Source organism: Rhinoderma darwinii, chromosome 1 (genome assembly GCF_050947455.1).
Source record: "Rhinoderma darwinii isolate aRhiDar2 chromosome 1, aRhiDar2.hap1, whole genome shotgun sequence".
NCBI classification, from domain to species: Eukaryota; Metazoa; Chordata; class Amphibia; order Anura; family Rhinodermatidae; genus Rhinoderma; species Rhinoderma darwinii.
Window position 1 is genome coordinate 639623022 of NC_134687.1, and position 23778 is coordinate 639646799.

At 41.5% G+C, this 23778-nt stretch overlaps 1 protein-coding gene across 1 annotated transcript in view; it reads right to left on the reverse strand.

The window, feature by feature from the left end:
• Positions 1 to 413: 413 nt before the first annotated feature.
• The window catches only part of LOC142694207 (uncharacterized), a 308282-nt gene continuing 284917 nt past the window's right edge, over positions 414 to 23778 (reverse strand). The window contains 2 exon segments of the mRNA XM_075847611.1: positions 414 to 5907; positions 5989 to 6173. Coding sequence (XP_075703726.1) covers positions 5369 to 5907; positions 5989 to 6173 — 724 coding nt within the window. The 3' untranslated portion in view covers positions 414 to 5368.

Here is a 23778-nt window from a genome sequence, read left to right on the forward strand (position 1 = left end):
TTACATCTACTGGCAGCCCCTTGTCCAGATTACGGCTTTATAAAAAGCAAGTACATTTATTTGACACATCAGATAATAAAAAATAACTCACTATAAACCACAATGATGATATCACCATTAAATTATCGGTGATAAAATAATTATGGTAGACATCCTTCCTGACTAAAATCAACATTACGAATCAATAATACTGCTACTTAAGACAAGTTAAAAAGCCAAAATGTTATGATGGCATCATACAGTATAACATACATAATAGGAATTTCATTCATAGAATCGTGTAATAAACAAAATTTATTTGGTACAGTAACTTCATGTACATATAAGTAACATTTGATCAATCTGTAGTAGTGATCTCATCTACACAAATATCCACATTTCATTACACAATTTTTACCAATTTTTTATTTTTTTTTCTTTAGATAAGAGGAGCAAGCCAAAGATAAATAGAAGTATAAAATCTTATAGAGCAGATGATTAACTCGGGTGATGTGCACAATTAGGCTAGATTCACCCGACTGAGTGCAAATGTTTTTCATGTCCAAGTTGCACCCATGCGGGACCCATTTTCACGATCCCTCATAGACTGGAGTCTATTGAGAGGAGTGAAAACAGAAGAAAACAGGATATGTCCTATTTTTCAACAGACCCTTAGACGGTCCATTAAAACATCAGCCTGGTGAACGGCCCTATTGAAATACATGCATTCGTGTGACAGCCGTTAACGGCCATCACATAGACGTATACTAAGGTTGTGTGAATAAGCCCTTTGACATTGAGACGTTGATAGGCTTTATGTTCCAGGCTTTGGGATTGACTGTGAACATCATGTGATTGGCAATCAGGGTACAATGTCATCTACAATCAATTAATAGTAAGGATAAACTGGATTGACTGGTGAGAGGTTATAAAAGGAGATACTGAACCAGCTACAGGCACCATTTAATAACAGACGCTTCTCCTGTGAAAATGCAGTTATATGTGGCAAAACAAGTTGGAAGGAGGGAGTAGTTGTAATCCACGAATTCATGTTAGACTGCTGTTCTGCAGCTGCTTTGCTTCTGTAGGACCTGGATTACTTGTCATAATTGATGAAACCATGTACACTGCTCTCCATCAGAAAATCCTGAAGGAGAATGTCCCCCAGTCAGTTTGTGGCCTAAATCTCAAACGCAGTTGGGTTATGCAGCAGCACATTGATCCGAAGCACACAAGAAAGTTCACCTCTGAAAGGCGCAAAAGGAAACCAAATTGAGTCAATAAAAGGAAGCCAAATTGAGGTTTTGGAGTGGCCAAGTCATAGTCCTACTTGAATCCCATTGAGATGCTGTTGCAAGATCTTAAACGGGCAGTTCAGACTTGAAAACCCTCCAATGTAGCCAAATTAAAAACTGGTCTGCAAAGAAGTGGCCAAAATTCCTCCACAGCGATGTAAAAGACTTAATCGCAAGTTATTGCAAACATTTAATTGAAGTTGTTACTGCTAAGGGTGGCACAACTAGTTATTAGGTGCCATTACTTATTCATATGTGTAATATAGGTATTTAATAAATATTTATCCTCAATAAATGGAATGATCATTTAAAAGCTGCATTTTGTATTTCTTGTTGTCCTTATCTAAAATTAGTTGGATGATCTGAAACCTTTAAAATGTGACTAATTAGAGAATATAGTTAGGTCCAGAATTATTTGGACAGTGGCACAATCTTCATGATTTGGGCTCTGCTGCCACCACATTGAATATGAAATGAAACAACTGAGATGCAATTGAAGTGGAGACTTTCAGGTTTAATTCAAGGTGTTGAACAAAAATATCCTGTGAAACGTTTAGGAATTGCAACCATTTTTCTACACAGCCTCCTCATTTCAGGGGCTCAAAAGTAATTGGACAAATGAACATTACCATAAATAAAATGTTTTTTTTTAAATACTTTGTAGAGAATTCTTGGCGGGCAAGGACTGCCTGAAGTCTTGGACCCATGGACATCACCAAACGCTGGACTTCCTCCTTTGTGATGTTGCCAGGCCTTTACTGCAGCTATCTTTAGTTGTTGCCTGTTTGTGGGTCTTTCTGCCTTAAGTTTTGTCTTAAGCAAGTGAAATGCAGCTTGATCGGGCTGAGATCTGGTGATTGACTTGGCCATTGCAGAATATTCCACTTCTTTGCCTTAAAAAACTCCTGGGTTGCTTTCGCAGTGTTTTGAGTCATTCTCCATCTGTACTGTGAAGCGACGTCCAATCAACCTTACTGCATTTGGTTTAATCTGAGCAGAAAGTATATCTCTGAACACTTCAGAATTCATCCGGCTGCTTCAGTCTTCAGTCACATTATCAATAAATACTAATGACCCAGTGCCTTTGGCAGCCATGCATGCCCATGCCATCACACTGCCTCCACCTTGTTTTACATCATAAGCCATTGCAAGCCTTCTCCATACGTTCTTCCTCCCATCATTCTGGTATAGGTTGATCTTAGTTTAATCTGTCCAAAGAATGCTGTTCCAAAACTGGGCTGGCTTCTTTTGATATTGTTTGGCAAAGTCTAATCTGGACTTTCTATTTTTGAGGCTGATTAATGGTTTGCACCTTGTGGTGAACCCTCTGTTTTTGCTCTCATGAAGTTTTCTCTTTATGGTAGACTTACATGCTGATACACCTACTTCCAGGAGAGTGTTCTTCACTTGTGTAGATATTGTGAAGGGGTTTTCTTCACCATAGAAAGGATTCTGCGATCATCCACCACTCTTGACCACTGTTTTCAAGAATGTACCAAACTGTTGATTTGGCCACTCCTAACATTTGTGCATCTCTCTGATGGATTTCTTTATTTTTTTCAGGCTAACCGATGGTCTGTTTCACTTGCATTGAGAGCTCCTTTGACCTCATGTTGTGGGTTCACAGCAACAGCTTCCAAATGCAAATGCCACACCCGGAATCAACCCAAGACCTTTTACCTGCTTAATTGATGATGGATTAACGAGGGAGTAGCCCATGCAGCCCATTAAATAGCTTTTGAGATGATTGTCCAATTACCTTTAGTCCCTTGAAAAAGAGGCAGCCACATATTAAAGAGCTGTAATTCCTAAACCCTTCCTCAAATTAGGGTGTGAATACCCTCAACTTAAAGCTGAGAGTCTGCACTTTAAGCCCATATTGATTATATAACTGTATATTCAATATGTTTTGGTAAACTGCTAAAATGCCAAAACATGTGTCACTGTCCAGATAATTCTGGACCCAACTGTATAGGAAATGGAGTGAGTGGAAAATACATTTTCACAACACTGTAGTTGTAAACTTATTTATGGTTCACGGACGGGCGAACTTGGTTGGGTGTTTGTATTTTCATTGAAAAACATTTTAAAAATTTTTGTTTAAAGAGACAGTTACCACAGAAAACGTGCCTAAACTACAATAATTAGTATATATTTTAAAAGATACCAATTCTGAATCTGCAATTGCTATCTTTCTAATCACCTGCATGTCCCCGCTGTTAGCCTGCAAATGGGCCATGCGCTGCATGTGATGCATAGAGAGAACTCCTAAGCTCGGCAATATAATGGAGAGGACTCCTAAAATTCGTCATCAGCATGCATAAGATTCAGCATCTTTCCAGCTATTAACTATCATTGTAGTTTTGGGGGGATTTCGGAGGTGACAAAGTCCCTTTAATCTAACAAAAAATGCATGTGTGTCTCCAGCCTTAGGATATATTTTCACACACAACAGTGTTGTTGCAGAAATGTCCCTAATTGTCCTTTTTATATGAATTGGGCTTGCAAAATCCATGTCTGTTCCAGAAACAACCCCAATGATATGTATGGAAATTTCTGCTACAAATCTGCTGCGTGTGATTCTACTAATTTGTACCAAGTTTGAAGCTTTCCAATGTAGAAAAAAAAAATGGGACAGCACTCTGAAGAAATCCTCCCGACAAACATTGTTAGGGTATGTTCACACGCTTAGCAAAATACGTCTGAAAATATGGAGCTGTTTTCAGACATTTTTGTAACAACTCACGTTTTTCGCGGCCTATTTTACGTCCGTCATTGGAGCTGTTTTTCAATGGAGTCAATGAAAAACTGCTCCAAAAAGTCCCAAGAAGTGTCCTGCACTTCTTTTTCGTGGGTGTCTTTTTAGGCGCCGTATTTTGACAGCGACGCGTAAAATTAAGCCTCGTGGGAACAGAACACCATAAATCCCATTGCAAGCAATGGGCAGATGTTTGGAGACGTAATGGTGCCGATTTTTTAGGCGTAAACGGCCCGAATTACGTCTGAAACCACTGCATGTGAACATACCCTGAAAACCACATCTTACTCCTTTCTAGCGCCACATTATTATCATACATTTACTATGACTAAGAGTCCGTGTAATGCTAAAAAGTTTTAAGTTTAACTATTTTTGTTGGGAGGATGTCATTTATATAGGCTGTGGACTAAATAAACAAAATTTGTATTTAGTCATTCCAAGGAGTGCTGACCTACATTGGAAAGCGGATTATACGTACCTGCAGAGGGGAATCGTGCACTTGTAGTGATCAGTGATCCAGGCCTCGACTGTGGAACTACTGGAATTGGGTGAGCTGAACATTTCTTTGTTTGAGTATTCCAAATCTGGAGCAAGTGATTCGATTTTTAAGTCTTTAAGGTAGTAATAGATATACTTATGACATTTTGTTCTGTGGAGAAAAAAATCTGTGAAGTTGGCAGATCCAGGCTAATTCCATTCCAAAAACAAAAAAATCAACACTTATTGGCTGTTAACTTCTGTGAAAATCCTGATGAGTTAAAAATATATATATATTTTTTTCAATATATAGACTCCAAACAAAGTTGTAATGAGGGCTGGGGACTGTTTAACCCACAACTGTCCCCCCATATCATCTAAGCGTCCCTGACATCCCCCTGAGGAAGCAGACGTGGCGAAACGCGCGTCGGGGTTTATGCGGCAAAGCAGACACTGTCTTTTACTCTCTATTGCTACCTATGGGTAAGTCTGTGATCAGACAGCTAACCTTACTCAATGTACTGTTCGTTGTATTACACTTTTGAAATAGATGTCTGTCTGTCTAATATATCTACATGTTTGCCCATAGACTATAGTTAGCAACAATATTTGGTGCGGTCTCCGCTTGTTATACTAGAGTCGTATCTTTCGGTTTATTTTAACTATTTATGGTGTTTGTTTAATAAAAATTAAAAACTTTTATATATATATATACATTGGCGTCAAAGGCTCTTAATTTTTTCTCTGTGGTATATATATATATATTTTTATAGCTTTTTCCCCATTTCAAACAAGAATATGAACTCTCTAGTAAGTTTCAAAATTGTATTTCCTTGTAAAATATTTTCCACATAAAACATCAAAACGTTTTGTTGCCTGTGTGACTTCTCTGATGATCCCCAAGTCTGGCTTTAGTAATAAAACATTTCCCACATTCTAAACATGAATATGGCTTCTCTCCTGTGTGACTTCTCTCATGTACAACAAGATCTGATTTATTTGTAAAACATTTCCCACATCTTGAACATAAATATGGCTTCTCCCCTGTGTGACTTCTCTCATGTCTAACAAGATTTGATTTATTTCTAAAGCATTTCCCACATAGTGAGCATGAATATGGTTCCTCTCCTGTGTGAATTCTCTCGTGTCTAACAAGACTTGATTTTTGTGTAAAACATTTCCCACAGTCTGAGCATGAATACGGCTTCTCTCCTGTGTGAACTCTCTCATGTTTAATAAGAATTGATTTTTCGGTAAAACATTTCCCACATTCTGAACATGAGTATGGTTTCTCTCCTGTGTGAATTCTCCCATGTACAACAAGACTTGATTTATCTGTAAAACTTTTCCCACATTCCGAACACGAAAATGGCTTCTCCCCTGTGTGAATTCTCTCATGTATAACAATATAATTTTTGTCTGTAAAGAACTTCCCACAGAGTGAACATGAATATGGCTTCTCTGTGTGACTTCTCTGATGTATGACAAGATTAGATTTGTGTGCAAAACATTTCCCACACAAAGAACATGAATATGGCTTCTCTCCTGTGTGAATTCTCTCATGTATAAGAAGATTTGATTTATCTCTGAAACATTTCCCACATGCTGAACAGGAATATGGCTTCTTCAGTGTGTGAATTTTCCTCTGTGTAAAAACATCTGAGCTTTTTGTGAACAGTTTACCACATTGGAATTTTTTACCCCCTTTCTGAGCTGCACTTGTAGTAGCAATCTGTGATTGGTCAGGAGAAGGTTCCTCATTATTAGGGGAATTATATGATAGATCTGTACTGTGAAGTCCTGGATTTACGTTAAGGGAAGTTAGGTTTTCTTCTGAAGACTGCTGCATGATATCTCCCTCAGAGTTCTCACTGGAATTTTCTGTTAGGATTAAAAATGGAATTCATTATTTATTTATTTTCAAACAAAGTAGACCAAATTTATAACATTCCTATTAAGCTGCAAAGACACATGCAGTTTTTTTTTAATGGAGTTGGAGGGCTGCAAATTATTGAGCCAAAGTCCGAAGTGATTCCAGCAGAATGGAGAAGTATAAGCTATTTCTATTGAACCCACACTTAGCTTTGGCTCAAAAAACTGCACGAAAAACTGTCTGTGTGATTCCAGTCTTAAAAAGCTCTGTATAACCCTTTAAAATGTATCAATGACACACCTATGTAAACAGCATTTTCGTCCAAGGGGGCCGGGACTATCTATGGTCAAGACACATAAGGATAAGATCAAGGAGACTCCTGTCACAACCAAAGCTCAAAGATCCAAAGGAGACCTTGATAAACTCTGAAAAACCAGGTCAGTGGCTTCTTCCTCAGCTCCAGCTAAGATGGCGCCGGCTCCCCACGCTGCATCTGAGGACGACTCAGACCAGAGTGAAGAGGAGGAGGATAGGAGAGAACTGGGAGTTGCAGGAGGCACTCCGATTACTAGATCCTTTCTCAAGAAAGCACTGGCTCAAGAAATGACTCTTCTTATTAAAGAGTTAACAGATATGAGGGCTGATATTAAACATATTGGCAACCGAGTTGAAAACTTGGAGGCAGCACAGAATATGGCGCTGCACTACTCCAAAGCTCTGGGGGACAAGACGGCTCATCATCAACAGCATTTGAATAATGCTTTTCTTCTTTTGGATGACCAGGAGAATAGGAGTCGCCGCAAGAACATACGTTTTAAGGGCGTACCTGAATCTTGTGCACCAGACTCCCTGAAACGAATGGCACAATCTGTTTTCAAGGATCTTTTGGAGACCGACCGGGCCTCTTTGGTGATCATTGAACGTGTCCATAGGGCTTTACGCCCGAAACCTAAACTGGATGAACCTCTGAGGGATGTGATCTGTGGGCTGCTCAGCTATGTAGACACGGCTGCTATCCTGGCATCAGCGAGATACAAGCCTCCAATTGTGTATGAGGGCTTTTTCAAGATCTAGCAGCCTCTACTCTCATGAAAAGAAGAAAGATGAAACCCCTCTTAGATCTTCTGAAGTCTAATGGCATGTCTTACAGTTGGTTGTTCCCGTTTGGCCTGGCTGTCTTAAAGGATGGGAGACAAATTCACATACAAGCACCTTCAGATCTTTCACGAGCCTGGAAACTGCTACAATTGGATCCGATTGAAGCCCCCTCTTGGATGCCCTTGGAGGACTTTGAAACCTTGCTGCCGTTGCCGGACCCGGAGAACTGGCATCCCGTCGCTGGCAAGAGCAAATCGCCTAAAGCCAAAAGGGGGTCGAGCGTACTGCATCCGCCATGACCGCTCATTTCTGTGGAGGCACTTTATTTGCCTTCAAGAAGCAGTTTTTTTACCTTTCTTTTTGGACTGCTTTGTCCAATTCTTTTGCATATCTGTCTTGACCTTAAGTCCCTTACGGTACTTGTTTGATTTACCCAAGAAGTGGGAGTAAGAGCATCTAGTCCTGTAGGTTATGTTATATTATATGCTCTTGCGCGTAAATTTTCAGTTCTTGTATGATTATTCTCTTACATGGTCTGGGGGTCCTTTGCGTTACCCTTCGTGGCCGGGAGGGTGGACAAGGGTCATTACTTAGTTTTTTACAATAACAATTTTTCTTTTCATTAACCTGAATCAAGTTTATTCAGTCACTAAAAATACCTCTGTATAAGTTTCATTCTGGTGAAAATGTCGGGTCGTGTTTACATTGTGATTCATGTTCCGATCAGGATCTTTTCTTCCTCCCTCCCCTTTCATTCTTTTCTTCCTAATCTTACCATTTCAGGTTAGTTGCTGGATTGAATGTATTCTGTAAATGTTCCCCTTCGTATCCACCAAGGGGAATATCCTATGTAGATATTTTATCACTATTGTTATTTTTGTTTCTGTCCAATTTTTTCACATGATACGTCAGGCATACTTGTGTCTCTCAAGGTATATAATATACATGGCACCTAACCAACCCTTGGCATCATTGAGGATTTCCTCCTTTAATGTGAAGGGTTTGAACAACCCCTCTAAGCGCTGCCAGATCATCTCTCTCCCCGGAAGGTAGAAGTCTGATGTGGTCTTCTTTCAGGAGACACATTTCCGTGTCGGTCATGCTCCTCATCTCTCTCGTTCTCAATATCCGACGTGGTTTCATAGCTGTACTCCGGGATCGGCATCAAGGGGGGTTAGTATTGCCATTCACAAGAATCTTCCCTTCCAGCATCTAGATACTCGGACGGACGCGGAGGGCAGATACGTTTTCGTTAAGGCAAAGATTTCGAACACTCTAGTCACATTGGGCAATTTGTATGCACCTAACAAAGGTCAAGCAGGATGGCTGCGTTTCACATTACAGACTTTGTCACTTTTCCAAGAGGGAGTATTGATAGTAGGGGGAGAGCTCAATGTAACTTTAGACCCACTCTTAGGGTATGTTCACACGACAGTGTCCGTAACGGCCGAAATTACGGGGATGTTTTCAGGAGAAAACATCCCCGTAATTTCAGACGTAACGGCATGTGCAGGCGCTTGAACGCCGCGTCCATTACGGACGTAATTGGCGCTGCTTTTCATTGGAGTCAATGAATAACGGCTCCAATTAAGCCCCAAGAAGTGACAGGTCACTTCTTTGACGCGGGCGTCTATTTACGCGCCGTCTTTTGACAGCGGCGCGTAAATATACGCCTCGTGTGAACAGACAAACGTCAGCCCATTGCTTTCAATGGGCAGATGTTTGTCAACGCTATCGAGGCACATTTTTCGGACGTAATTCGGGGCAAAAACGCCCGAATTACGTCCGTAATTAGTGTGTGTGAACATACCCTTAGATTGTTCTTCTAAGAAGTCAGCATTATCTTATAGAGCTCTTTCCCATATTAAAAAGTCTCTCCCCGACCTTCATTTGGTTGACTATTGGAGGCTACAAAATCCTGGCGTCCGAGACTTTTAATTTTATTCCTCTGTACATTCCTCCTGGCAGAGGTTAGATGATATATTTGTACAATAAAGTTTCCTCCCACTTGCTACTCATGCTTAAATTGGTCAAGTTACACGGTCTGATCACGCCCCTGTTGCCCTTGAATTCCAATTTGCCTCTATGCCGTGTCGTGAATATACCTGGAGATTAAATGAAACTTTAATTGACGATGAAGAGATTATCGGATCTTTCCTCTAGATTGCAATTATTCTTTGCAGAAAATATCACGCCGGATGTGTCTTTCCCGTATGTTTGGAAGGCGCATAGGTGGTGATAAGAGGTGAGCTTATTGCCTTGGAATTAAGAATTAAGATCTCTTCCCTCCTGAAGCAGATTTCTGTGTTGGAAAAAACACAAGGCCACTATGGCTCATGTGACACAAGGGGAACTTCTCAAATTGCGGAATAAATTAAAAGATGTACTTAATATTCGCTCGGCCAAAACCTACATGCGCTGCCGTCAGCGTTTTTATGTGCATGGGAATAAAGGCAGTAAATTAATGACGTCCTTTCTTAAAAAACAGGCTGCTAAATCCTTCATATCTCAGATTAAAACTACCTCTGGTACAAATGTCACATCAACATCTGATATTGCTGAAGCTTTCAGAACATATTATTCCTCTCTGTATAATCTAGCCAGCGATGCCCCATCTCACCCTTCTTCTGACACTCCTGAAGTAGTAAACAATTTTCTTTCCATGATGACTTTACCACAACTTAGTCCCGAGCAAAAAGAGTCCCTTGTTCAGCCCATTACTTCATCAGAAATTTTGGCTACCCTCAAATCCATTCCTAATGGTAAAAGTCCTGGCCCTGATGGGTTTCCTATAATTTATTATAAAAAGCTTTCAGATCCCATCCTTCCACACCTTGTCACACTCTTTAATGGCTTGCTGACGGGGGATTCTCTCCCTCCACAGGTCTTATCAGCCCAAATAACCATTCTCCCAAAAGATGGAAAGGATTCAACCTTATGTAGTAGTTATAGGCCGATTTCATTATTAAATGCAGATGTTAAGCTCTGGGCCAAGGTGTTGGCGAGACGGATGGGTGCTATTCTCCCGCATATTATCCATCGGGAACAAACAGGCTCTGTAAGGGGTCGCGAGGGGAGAGACAACTCTGTTAAAATTCTACACCTAATGAGACATGCTCGTTTGACAAAGGTACCGTTGGTACTCCTTAGCACAGATGCTGAAAAAGCGTTCGACAGGGTTAGTTGGTCATATATGGTAAAAGCCTTAGAGCATTTTAGTTTTCCTGCTCGGTTTGTGGAAGCAGTGTTTTCGCTCTACTCGGACCCTACTGCAAAGGTGCGGGTGAATGGTTCTCTATCATCTACGTTTAAGATCTCTAATGGGAAAAGACACGGGTGCCCTCTATCACCTTCCTTTTCATAATAGTTATGGAAACGTTAATTCACAGTATCAGGTAGACACCGCAAATTTGTGGCATTACTATAGGGGGGGGGGGGGAATCCATAAAACTGCTGCGTTTGCAGACGACTTGTTAGTGCCGATTTCAAATACCCTCCAAGCCTTTCCAATTCTTATTTCTTTATTTGATAAATTCGGTCAGATGTCAAATTTTAAAATAAACTATTCAAAGTCTGAAGTATTAAATATTTCCCTGAATAATACCTCGGCCAATATTCTAAAACGAACTTCCCCGTTCAAATGGGCTGAACATAAAATTAAATATTTGGGGGTTTGGCTGGCCAATGACACTAAAGGTTTATTTGCGTATAATTATACACCTTTTTTGAACTCCTTGAAATCACAACTTAAGACCTATGATATACCTATGCTTTCGCAGATGGGGAGTAAAAATGTTTTGAAAACGTATATCATGCCCACGGTTTTTATATCTGATGAATATGGTACCTATTAGATTGCCTCTCTCCTACTTTTCCGCTATTCGACGTATGTTCTCTCAATATCTATGGGCGTATAAGAAGTCTAGAATTGCACATCATACACTTATTAGACCTAAAGGTTCTGGTGGGGTAGGTTTGCCAGATGTTTATACTTATTATACCGCTCTCCAATTTGGTAGGTGGCTGGACCTGGTTGGCTCTCCTCCTAGAACATTAGGAATTGAACTTGAACTTACTTTGATGGGTGCTGACCGACTGCATATGTTGTGGACGGAGTCCCCGAACACCGCTTCATTAGGAAAAATTTCTGACATTACCTGGAATACTATTTCTGTGTGGCAAAAAATCAATGCCCAACTCCATTTGTCGCCTTTTCCATCCCCCATAGCTCCCTCTACGGTAACCCCATATGTATTGGAGCTTTCCTTTAAGGATCCCTTCAATATCTGGAAGGATTTATGGTCCACTCCATGGTCACAACTGTTGGTGGATGGGAAATTGCCAGCTGAACATGAGTGGACTGAGTTCCTGGGGGTGGAAACGGCTAGGCCCAGCTCACTTGTCTCACCTCTCTACGACTTGTACGGAGTTCCTTTCCATAGTGCCACCTTCACGGGATATGTCTTTGTTTGAAACATTTGCTATGTTACTCAAACCCATTCCGAAATGGTTATCCACCTTGCACAATAAGTTAATATCTCTGCAACATCCTGGAGTGCCCTTATATCTCAGGTATTGGGAGGCAGAGTTGGGCACCACCTTCTCAGATGCGGATCTCCAAGCTTTGGGGAGAAATGCACATGGTTTCTCTCGGTGCATTAAAATGCAAGAGAGCTCCTTTAAATTACTTGCTAGAAGGTACAGGACCCCAGATACATTATATCGATTAAATCTGGCAGATAATGATCTTTGCTGGAGATGCCACATAACTACCGGTTCCTTGTCCCATATTTGGTGGTCGTGCACCAAAATCCGGAAATTTTGGTCAGAGGTGGAGGATTGTTTGAAGGACATCGGATTAATATCTTCCTCATTGTCGATTGAGATGGTGCTGCTATCTCTGCCTTCCCAGACCTACCGCCCATCCAGTACTAATCTGTTAATGCATCTGCTGGGTGTAGCAAGAGCTTTAATTCCTCTTCATTGGCTCGATGGTAAGCCCCAGTATTGCAAGAATGGCTTGAAAAAGTAAAAGACGTATATAGATTGGAAGAAATTTCTGGTTGCCATACGCATACACATTCTTTATTTCTCAAAGTTTGGGCCCCCTGGCGCACTTGGAAGCAATCTCAAGATGTACATAATACTCGTGATGTCCATACTACTTAGTATTTAACACTCAATACATTGTCTTCCATTTATTTCGAATTTGCTTAATCTGTGCATATATGCTATAGGTGGAGATGAACTTCTAAGCCAGTATATATTTCATGGAAGTTACTCAACTTATTTAGATAGGGTTTGTGCAGATAAGTACATGTGACTTCTTCAGTAGACTTTAGACTGTAAATGATTGACTTTAATATATATGATGTATCATGAAAAGTTTTTATTTTTGTTTTATGTTGTCATTACACTCTCTATGTACTTCATGGGTTCTCCTAAGGGATGGCTTGTACATGCAATATTATTTGTTGTAAAATAAATAAAGAATTAAAAAAAAAAAAAAAAAAGGATCAATGACAAAGTACAGGATTATAGTTTACACCCAGACACGACCTTTATTACATAAACCTTGACTTGATAAAACATAAAAATGTGAAAAGGACAACCATGTCTGGCTATTAAGCCTGTCCTCTGCCAAACCATGACCCTTCAATACATACTGGGCATCACTTTAAAGAGGTTGTCTGATGAGCGAAAATGTTCCTAATCTATTAAGAAATGTAAAATGGAGACACTTACTAATAAACTTTCACTTTCGAAATTGCAAGGATGTCTAGATTGCCCTGTCCTGTGATGTGTTCCCGGAAGTAGAGCTTGCATTAGCTGTGACGTGCCGCCACAGCCTCAGGATGCAGGGAGCCCCCCACCCTCCTCTGTGTGTGTCGGTGACATGATTAAGGGGCTGGCTGCCTGGCTTACTTCAATTAATTAGATAGATAAGCCAACCGCTACTCTGTCACGGATAATACGCAGTAGCATTATGTCCAGTCTGCAATTTTTCCTTTTCCTCCTGCTCTCCTTATTATCTGTTAATCCCCCCCCCCCTTGACTGTCAGCAAAGCTATTATTTGTTTGTACGCCTCAATTCTTGTCCCCAGCCACATATTAAATATTGAACTATAATGGGGACCTTTTTTCTCAGCTGTTATTAGGGGGATTTGTAATGGTAGAACCAAATAAACTACAAAGAAAATCACCAAAATTTGTGTTTCTTTTTATTTATTTATGTTGGCTATCCCAAAATGGTGCTTTACCATTTTCTGCAAAATGACACAAATGTAGGTCATTGGTGGTATAAAGTTCCTGCACAATGACACATGCTGATATTTAGGATAAATTCACATGTGGCAGATTTGTTAAATTCATGTGAATAGGGTTATTTCTGTGCATGGATTTCTACAAACCTCATTCGTAATGAATGAGACGGTCACAAAAATATCTGCAACAAATCTGCACCCTTAGGCCTCCTTCGGTTTCTTTTTCTGTTTTTCTTCTGCCATTTTTAATGTCCTATAGAGAAACTGGAGGGAGAATGGCAGAAAAAAATGCCATACTCCAGTCTTGCCGGTCAGCGGACCATCGCCGCTGATTTTGGCAATTAACCCCATAAATGCGGCGACAGATTGCGTTCGCCACATTTAAGGGGTTTGAAGCACATCGGCAGCCCCCACGAAGTGATTGTGGGGGCTGCCGATGCTTGTCGTGGCAATCGGAGGCCAGACAATGACCTCCGGGTTGCAATGTACGGAAGCCTCGGAGGAGCAGCCTCCGGCCGGTCCTCCGGAGGCTTCCGGTCAGTGTGACTGTCACATCACGATGACAGCTAGAATACATTACGTAGGTAGTGTAATGTACTCTGGCAGCAATCAAAGCTGCAAGTCTAAATGTCCTCTAGTGGGGCACACCCATCTAAAACTTCAGTCGAACATATTTTGCCAGGATTGTGTCAACAGAAGCCCTGCCCTAGGGGACTTAAATTGCTTTAACGATATACTGAAATAATAATGTATTGCAGAATATCGTTAAGCTGTACTTCTGGCAGGGTTTAATAGGAGCACAAAGATGGCAGATCTGGGGGCCTATATTAACCATCAAAACCCAGCAATTACGTGGAGGGGGGGCGGCAATGGGGCATCAGATGGATCTGCCCAGTGTTTCTAACAGATAAGATGCCGCAGTCGCTATTGACCATGGCCTCTAATGGGTTAAACAAGCAGGATCCTGCTCGTTGCACTGAGGTGTCGACTGTAACTTACAGCCAACACACTCATCTTATAAAGCAGTAAATGGAGGATGTCTGGATGAGGGTTAAATGGAGTTCTCTCAGTTCTGACATTTGTTCAGGTATAAATTGCAGCTGGTGCCCCCAAAAAACTGATGTTAAGCTTAATGCATGACGGGATTCATAGAACACCTTGTAGAGAACTTCTATGTGCAGTCACAGCTCCCTCAGGTCCAGGCAATGGGTTATACATAGTGCAGAAGTATTACTGTAACGTAGAACTAAGGAGGAGTCCCACATTAAGAAACCTCGGAATTCACTTTGTAAATTCATTATTACTTACCTGTGGTAACACCTCCTGGAATTTCCTCCTCCACGTCACTCATACACTGTTGATCGCCCTTCATCCGCTCTTCTTCTGATTCAACCTCGACTTTAATATCAGTCAGATCTTCCCCCTGATTTCACATATATAACAATTCAGTACAATACACATCAGAGAGGGTGAAGAATCTAACAGACCAACATAAGAAACCACCAAAATCTATGACCACATCTATGACCGCAGGGCCAAAAAGCTCCACACCCCCTATATAGATCTGGTATAGGACTCAGCTTCATCTACCTGACGATCCTCTGGGACATTGTGATTTTCCTCTGGACAGTTCTCGGAATACAGAGGACTGGGACATCTCTCTGGTGGATTTCTCCTACTATATCCATCTGTAGGAAACACACAGCGACAGAAAAGTGCCATTTCTACGAACTGTAAATTCCCGTTCCTTTAGTCCAAGCAGGATAAAGGGGGAATTTATCCTGCTTGGAAAATAGGACAGACCGTATCAATTAACTATTTAATTAGGCACCCTATATAGGATATCCATTAGCCACATTGTGTACTATCAAGCAATGACCAAACTCAAAGCTTGATGAACAAAAAAATCACAACCTTTATTGGGCAGAACAGCAGTGCTGGGAATGGGAATTTAGCAAATAATCAACTTGGGGTGGGTTACTATTAAACACAGATTTTAACACCACTCGACCAAAGGCTGCTTCCCCAGCTCTTCTGATGTCTAGTCTGTAATGATTTATAAAAGTATGAGGTGTCCTGCAGATTTGGTCAAGTGGAACATGATTTCTTTTGGCCCGAGTCGTGGCAACTGCCCGAGTGCAATGGACTCTAATAGGTCGTGGGGCCTGAAGACCTGCTTGGCTATAGCAGATGGTAATCTCTTCCCATAGACATCTGGTCACAGTTACTCTAGAGACCTTCTGGCTTCTACTTCTGTCATGGAAGGAGAAGAAAAGATAATCCGACCTCCTATTCACTTCTGTGCGATTCACAGACTTCCAAAGCCCTATCAACATACAAGGAATGGAGTTTATTCTCTTCCTCTGAGGGATTTGGATAGAAGACAGGCAGTTCAATCTGCTGGTTAATATTCTGCAATGATAGCACCTATGGGATGAAAATAGAGAAGGGTCAGAAGCGTCCAATGCCTGTATCTTACTAACACGTTTCAGTGACATTTTATCCACCAGGAAACAGACCTTGATATCTAGATGTTTCAGGTCAATCTCCTGCAAGGGTTTAAAAGGTGGTATAAAGCTCGTCAAGGACAAGAGAAAGATCCCATTTCTGCCAATAGAGACCCAATGTAGTTAAATATTGTGTGCAGACGTGCCTTAAAAAGCTCTGCAGATCTGGCCTTCACTAGCAAGTCGTTTAGGTAGGGAACAATCATGATCCCTTCTTCTCAAACCAGTAATGGAAGATCGCGACTCAATCCGTCTGCGACAACACTCTTTATGAAGGTGTGTGGGGCCGATATAATTTTGAATTGGAGCAAGGTGAATTGGAGAAGATGCAGCTCTCCTTTTATCCACACAGCAATATGCAGAAATCTTCTGTGGTCTAGATGGATGGGGATGTACAAATACACATCCTTCGAGTCTATGGTGGCAAAGAAATCTCCCTTGTCTAGAAGTGCGCAGACCGAACTATCTCCATTCTTCTTGTGGATACACGTTTAGGGACTGCAAGTCGATTAAAGTTATCGAATGGTTCCCTGTCTTGGACACAAGAAACACCCACAAGAAAACACCTCTCCCTATGTCAGGGGTTGACATTTCTTCTATAACCCTCATATCTATGGGAGTCCTAAATTGACCTTTGTAGGAGGACTTGTTTTTCGTGGGAGAATTCTGGGGAGGAGAAATACCTGTCTGGAGGAGAATTCTATTCAGTAGCCGCAATTTATGGTGTTCAGAACCCAAAGATCTTTTATGGATGACAACCATTGGGGGTAGACCTAGGATAGTCTCCCTCCCACAGGAATTTTTTTGTTGTCAGAAATTCAGCTTTTTCCTAGAAGACGGGTTGCCCCTACCCCGAACTCCAGAAACATCTGTAGCCTGATCTCTCGACACCGAAAGATGAATTACCTCCTCTTACCCGTTTACTTGATCTAAAGTTTCTCGATGAGCAACAAAACCTAGACCTCCACTTAAATTTACGTCTGTGGAAGGGATATCCCCCTTTTGTTCGACAGGTTCCCCATCTCGGAGTCTAACTCTGGCCCAAAAAGCCTATTAGGCTGATGCTCCATGGCACAAAGAATTCTTTGAGTGAGCATCCACCCCCATTGTTCAATCCACAGAGCTCTTCTCCTAGCAGAGGAGAAAGCAATATTACGAGATGCAAATCTCACTTGCTGGATTGCTGCAGAGCGCAAAAATAAATAAATAAATCAGATGCTAAAATATTTAGGTATATCATCTCTAGGCACCCCATTGTCGATGTCCTTCTCCATCTGGAGGAGCTATGACCGGTTTTTAGCAACGACTGATGAGGATAGGGCAACCTTGGCTTGGGCTGAAGCAGAAAGGTACTCTCGTCGGAAAGCACTATCAATACGCCGATCCACGGGGTTAGAAAAAGCCAACCCACATACACCTGGACCCAGGTGTACGCGAGATGGAAAGAAAACCCAGAAGAAAAAAAAATTCCCAACATATCCTGAATCTTCACTGTCTGACCTTCCAAGGAAGACAGAGAAAAAATACAATATGGCTATCCTATGTAGGGTGCCTAATTAAATAATTAGTTCATTAATACGGTCTGTCTTATATACCAGGAGGATAAAATCCTCATTGGTGCTGCCGATATGGACCTCAAGGAAAATTTTTTGCATGTGATGATCAGATGATGGTAGTAATATGTAGTTGACCCTTAAAGAGGCTCTGTCACCACATTATAAGTGCCCTATCTCCTATATAAGTAGATGGGCGCTGTAATGTAGGTGACAGTAATGCTTTTTATTTAGAAAAGCGATCTATTTTAAACCACTTTATGAGCGATTTTTAGCTTTATGCTAATGAGTTTCTTAATGCCCAAGTGGGCGTGTTTTACTTTAGACCAAGTGGGCGTTGTACAGAGGAGTGTATGACGCTGACCAATCAGCGTCATGCACTTCTCTCCATTCATTTACACTGCACTAGCGATATAGTTATATCGCTATGTGCAGCCACATAAACAAACACTAACATTACTGCAGTGTCCTGATAATGAATATACATCACTACCAGCCTGGACGTGATATTTATTCAGAATCCTGACACTTCTGAATCTTTTCTGTGAGATTCCAGCAAGGCAAGCATAATCTCGTTTGAAATGACAGGTTACATCATAATCTCGCGAGATTACGTTTGCCTTGCTGGAATCTCACAGAAAAGATTCAGAAGTGTCAGGATTCTGAATAAACATCACGTCCAGGCTGGTTGTGATGTATATTCAGTATCAGGACACTACAGTAATGTTAGTGTTTGTAGCGGTACATAACGATATAACTATATCACTAGTGCATTGTAAATGAATGGAAAGAAGTGTATGAAGCGGATTGTACAACGCCCACTTGGTCTAAAGTAAAAACACGCCCACTTGGGCATTAAGAAACTCATTAGCATAAAGCTAAAAATCGTTCATAAAGTGGTTTCAAATAGATCATTTTTCTAAATAAAAAGCATTACTGTCACCTACATTATAGCGCCGATCTTCTTATATAGGAGATAGGCCACTTATAATGCGGTGACAGAAACTCTTTAAAACAGGGCTTTTCTTTCAGAAGCAATGAAAGTCTCCCGCTCCTTACATTGCTGATCAGCCCTTAAGTCCGTCTCCTCTTCTGCTTCATCTATAACTTCAACCTTAATATTAATCAGATTTTCACCCTAAACAGAAAAGAGAAAAAAATTATCTATAATGAACTTGGATTCAACTACTTTATGGTATTATTTTGGTGAGACTTTAGCACCATCTACCTGAAGATTCTCTGGGACATTGTGATTTTCCTCTGGACAGTCCTGGGAATACAGAGGACTGGGACATCTCTCTGGTGAATTTCTCCTACTGGATCCATCTGTGGGAGACACAAACACAGTGACTAAATACATTACTACTGTATGTCTGTCTATATATCAGGCACTTCTCTCAACATTTACAATTCTATGTTTATTTATCAGGGGCTAAGTTGCAATGTTGTGGTGCTCACCACTTGTGCCAAGGTCCCAGCATCTTGTAAGCAACAGTCCTAATGCGGCCTAATGGCGGGGCACTGACGGCTCCCTACTCCTTCACAGTATTCAAATATATCCTTATTCTGAGAATGCGCACACAGTTGAAAGCTGAAGGGTACAGTGGGGCCACTTTTAAGAGGGCCCTGTCAATCAAAAAATGTGCCAGGGCTTCACCCTGGAACGATTGCACCTCTACTAGTTAGGGAAATCTAAAATTTAAGAGAAGGAAGCTACGGTGAAGGCCATCATCTTTTATTAAAGTTACGTAGTTTGAAAAAGGACGCAGCTCCATCCAGCTCAACCTTTCTCAATCAATTACACGTCTTTTATTGCTAGATTAGTTATAACGATCAATGCCATTCGTCAGGAAATAAGAATCTAGCCCCTTTTTTAATGCGGATATACTATCTACCATTACTACCTCTTGGGATATCGGGTGTTCCATAGTTTGACTACTCTAACTGTAAAGAACCTTTTCCTATATTGCTGTTTGAAACTTCTTTCTTCCACAAGCAATGAATGTCCCCTGGTACTTTGTAAAGAACAGAGTATGTGCCAGTTCTTTGTATTGACCACACATATACTTATACATGTTAAGAAGATAATCGCCAAGGTGTCTTTTTTGCAAGCTGAACAAGCCCAATTTTTTTAAAGTATCTGTAGTATGGAAAGCATCTACTCCAAGTTTCCTCTCCACGAGGAATGGAAAACCACTGAAGTGTTGGAAAAAGCTCTACGTTTATATAACCCAAGTTTTTTCCCTGGTGCTGTTATGGGAATGGGAAAAATAAAAATTGTATATCTTTAATTACATTTACCAGTAATTGGTTTTCCGTGAACCCATAACAGCACCATCAGGGAGGCTACATGCACATGAAGCATATTACGTGCAGATTTGCCACGCAGATCTCCCTGAAGCAAATCCTCAGTGTAATACAGTACCAGATAAATAAATACGATTTCAGGTAATCTCATATAGACGTTGCATCATTTTGTTTAGTTAAACTGTGATGCGGATTTTAAAATCTGCAGCATGTTAAGTTATGTTGCATTTACGTCTCAGAATTTTGTCTGACAATTTTATAAAAAACAAACAAACAAAAAAACACCACACAATATCCGCAGCCGATAATCCGCACTAGTTTCATCAAAATGTATGGTCTGCATCAAAAAATGCAATATTGAGTGCAAATTTTCCCTGCAGAATTACCCTAGTTTATCTGCGGTTTTACAGAGATACAGAGTATCGCAGCTTATTGCATATGTGGCTTCATAGACCAGACAGAGTGCCAATACTGACATCTGTGCATTGAAAAATGAGCATACAATAGGCATGCAAGTATCGGAACTGAACCATGGAGCATTGGAAGAAGGTCTAACGAATCACGCATTACTTTTACATCATCTGAACAGCCTGGTGCACTATAAGACGACAAGCCGGCGGAGGCAGTGTGATGCTCTGGGCAATGTTCTGCTGGAAAACATTGGGTCCTGGTATTTATGTGGATGTTATTTGTAACAATGTTTAGGTAGGTGGTACGTGTCAGACAAGTACACCCCTTCATGGCAACAGTATTCTCTAATAACCGTGGCTTCTCTCAGCAGGATAATGTACCCCGCCACAGCGCAAAAGTTGTTCAGAAACGGTCTTCGGAACATGAGGTGTTGACTTGGCCTCCAAACTCCCCAGACCCTAATCTGATCGATCATCTGTGGGATGTGCTGGAGAAGACTCAGATCCATAGAAGACCCACCTCATAACTTATAAGACTTCAAGTATCTGCTAACAACTTGGGCCAGATACCACAGGAACCTTGGGGCACTGTCCTATGTAAGTGCAGGCACATGCGGGCGAATTTACGACCGCATGTGCTGGCTAATGGCAGCATGATTGTGCCGTAATACCCAACAAAAACCTTCTAGCCATTGGCCAATGCAAGTGAGACAATCTTGATGAGCTGCTACATGAGACCATACCCTAAGCCTCCCCACATATACGCACAAGTGTGTAAAGTAGTGTTGATTTAAACCACTACCAGCATCACTCCTTACATATGCTTCACAGTCAGGAGGTAAAGCAAGGAACATGTGTTTGGAGCTCAGGCATCGGCTCCAACAGGAACGTCTGTCACACCTTCAGATTTTATGAGCAGGATCACAAAGGAAAAGCTGTCAATCACTCTGTGTGGACGGGGGAAGCAGGACTCACAGGCTCTCTCTAGGCATCGTGGCAGCACTTTGGATAGGAACGCACACACACACACACACACACACACACACTGCAGATTTTCCCCAACGGATTTCATTGCGGTAAATCCAGTCAGAAGAGCGCTGGCGACTTATCTGCACTATGCTCCTCAACACTAAGTGAACGCTCTGTAACTTTACGTGGTCTGTCACTTCATGCCCGAGTTGCTGTAAGTCCTAAACGCTTCCACTTTACAATAATTCCACACTCCGTTAATGGTGGAATATCTAGGAGGGAAGAAATTTCCAGAAGCGACTTTTTGCAGCGGTGACGTCCTATTACAGGACCGCGCTGGGGTTCAGTGATCTCTATACACTGACCCATTCTATCACAGATGTCAGTACAGGCAACTGCATTGCGAGTTGCTTAATTTTATACACCTGTGGGAATAAGACTGAAGGAAACAACTGAATTTAATGATTAACCCCTTTCCGACATCCACCGTATATATACGGCGCAGGTCGTGTGTGGGTGGGGGGGGGGGTGTATGGAGCGGGCTCACGGGCTGAGTCTGCTCCATAGAACGAGTGTCTAACAGCCGGCACTTTAGGGCAACGAGCGGGATCTAAGTGGTTAGAAACGGGGGCGGTCCCCCTCTGGCGGACCATCGCCCACCCCGCACGATGCAATTGCAGGGTGCAATGGCTGGCATGGCAGCCTGATGAAGGCCCCCAGGTCTGCCATCCTTGTACGCCTATGAAGCCCTGCCTCAGTATAACAATATACTGCGGTATATCACGCAAGCGATCTAACAATCGTTAAGGGGACTAGTAAAACAAAGTTAAATACATTTAAATAAAGTTATATACTAGTCCAGGGGTCTCAAGCACACGGCCCGCATGCGGCCCCTGAGGCGGTCATCTGCGGCCCACGGGACACAGAGCCGCTACTATAGGCCCTGGTCCGGTACTCTGTGGAATCCCCTGACATCGCTGTCCATATATGGACAGTTTTGTCATGGTCTCCCCCAGAGCGGAGTCCCGGGCAGAGAGCTAGCATAGGCTCTGCGACTCTGGAATCCCGACATCGCTGTCCATATATGGCAGTATATATATGTGGCAGCATCTACAGAGGGCACCGTGGCAGCATCTACAGAGGGCACCGTGGCAGTATGTACACGATATAAAACGGGGCTGCCTAATCTTGACATTTGTGTGTCTGCCAACTAAGCTGCCGGACTGCATTTAGCGATACTTAAAGAGGCTATGTCACCACATTATAAGTGCCCTGTCTTGTACATAATGTGATTGGCGCTGTGATGTAGATTACAGCAGTGTTTTTTTATTTAGAAAAACAATCTTTTTTGACGGAGTTATGACCTATTTTAGCTTTATGCTAATGAGTGTCTTAACGGACGCAGGAAAACAAAAGGAATGGAGGATCCAGCGCAGCAGATTAAAATAGAACAAAGTTCCAATTTTATTGGGAGTATTTAAAATAATAATGCAATAAGCCATGAGGAAGGACGTGGTTGTGCGTCTGAAACGCGTAGGCACCTTTCTATCAATCTCTCAGTACTTGCACTCGGGATTAATCTTGTTTTAAATACTCCGAATAAAATTGGAACTTTGTTCTATTTTAATCTACTGCGCTGGATCCTCCATTCCTTTTGTTTTCCTGCATTCAACACCGTGAGCCGTCACGGAGATCCAGGCGCATATCGCAGAAAACCTGCAGTCAAGGTGAGCTTGAGGATTCCTCCCACAATTTTGTTTGTCTTAACAGACAACTGGGCGTGTTTTACTTTTTGACCAAGTGGGCGTTGTGGAGAGAAGTGTATGATGCTGACCAATCAGCGTCATACACTTCTCCCCATTCATTTACACAGCATATAGTGATCTTATCGAATCACTATGTGCAGCCACATACTAACGTTACTGCAGTGTCCTGACAGTGAATATACATTACCTCAAACCAGGACGTGAGGTCTATTCACAATCCTGACACTTCTGTAGCGTTTGTGTGAGATTTACAGCAAGGCAAGCGTTCTCGCGAGATTACGATGTAACCTGTCAATTTAAAACGAGATTACGCTTACCTTGCTGTAAATCTCACACAAACGCTACAGAAGTGTCAGGATTGTGAATAGACATCGCGTCCTGGCTGGTAGTGAGGTCTATTCACTGTCAAGTTTAAACCTAGCATATTATTATAGTAATGTAGTATTATAGTAATATAGTGTTATAATAGTTCAAATAACTAATTGACTAACAATAATTTTGTAATGTATCAAATTTGAAAGTA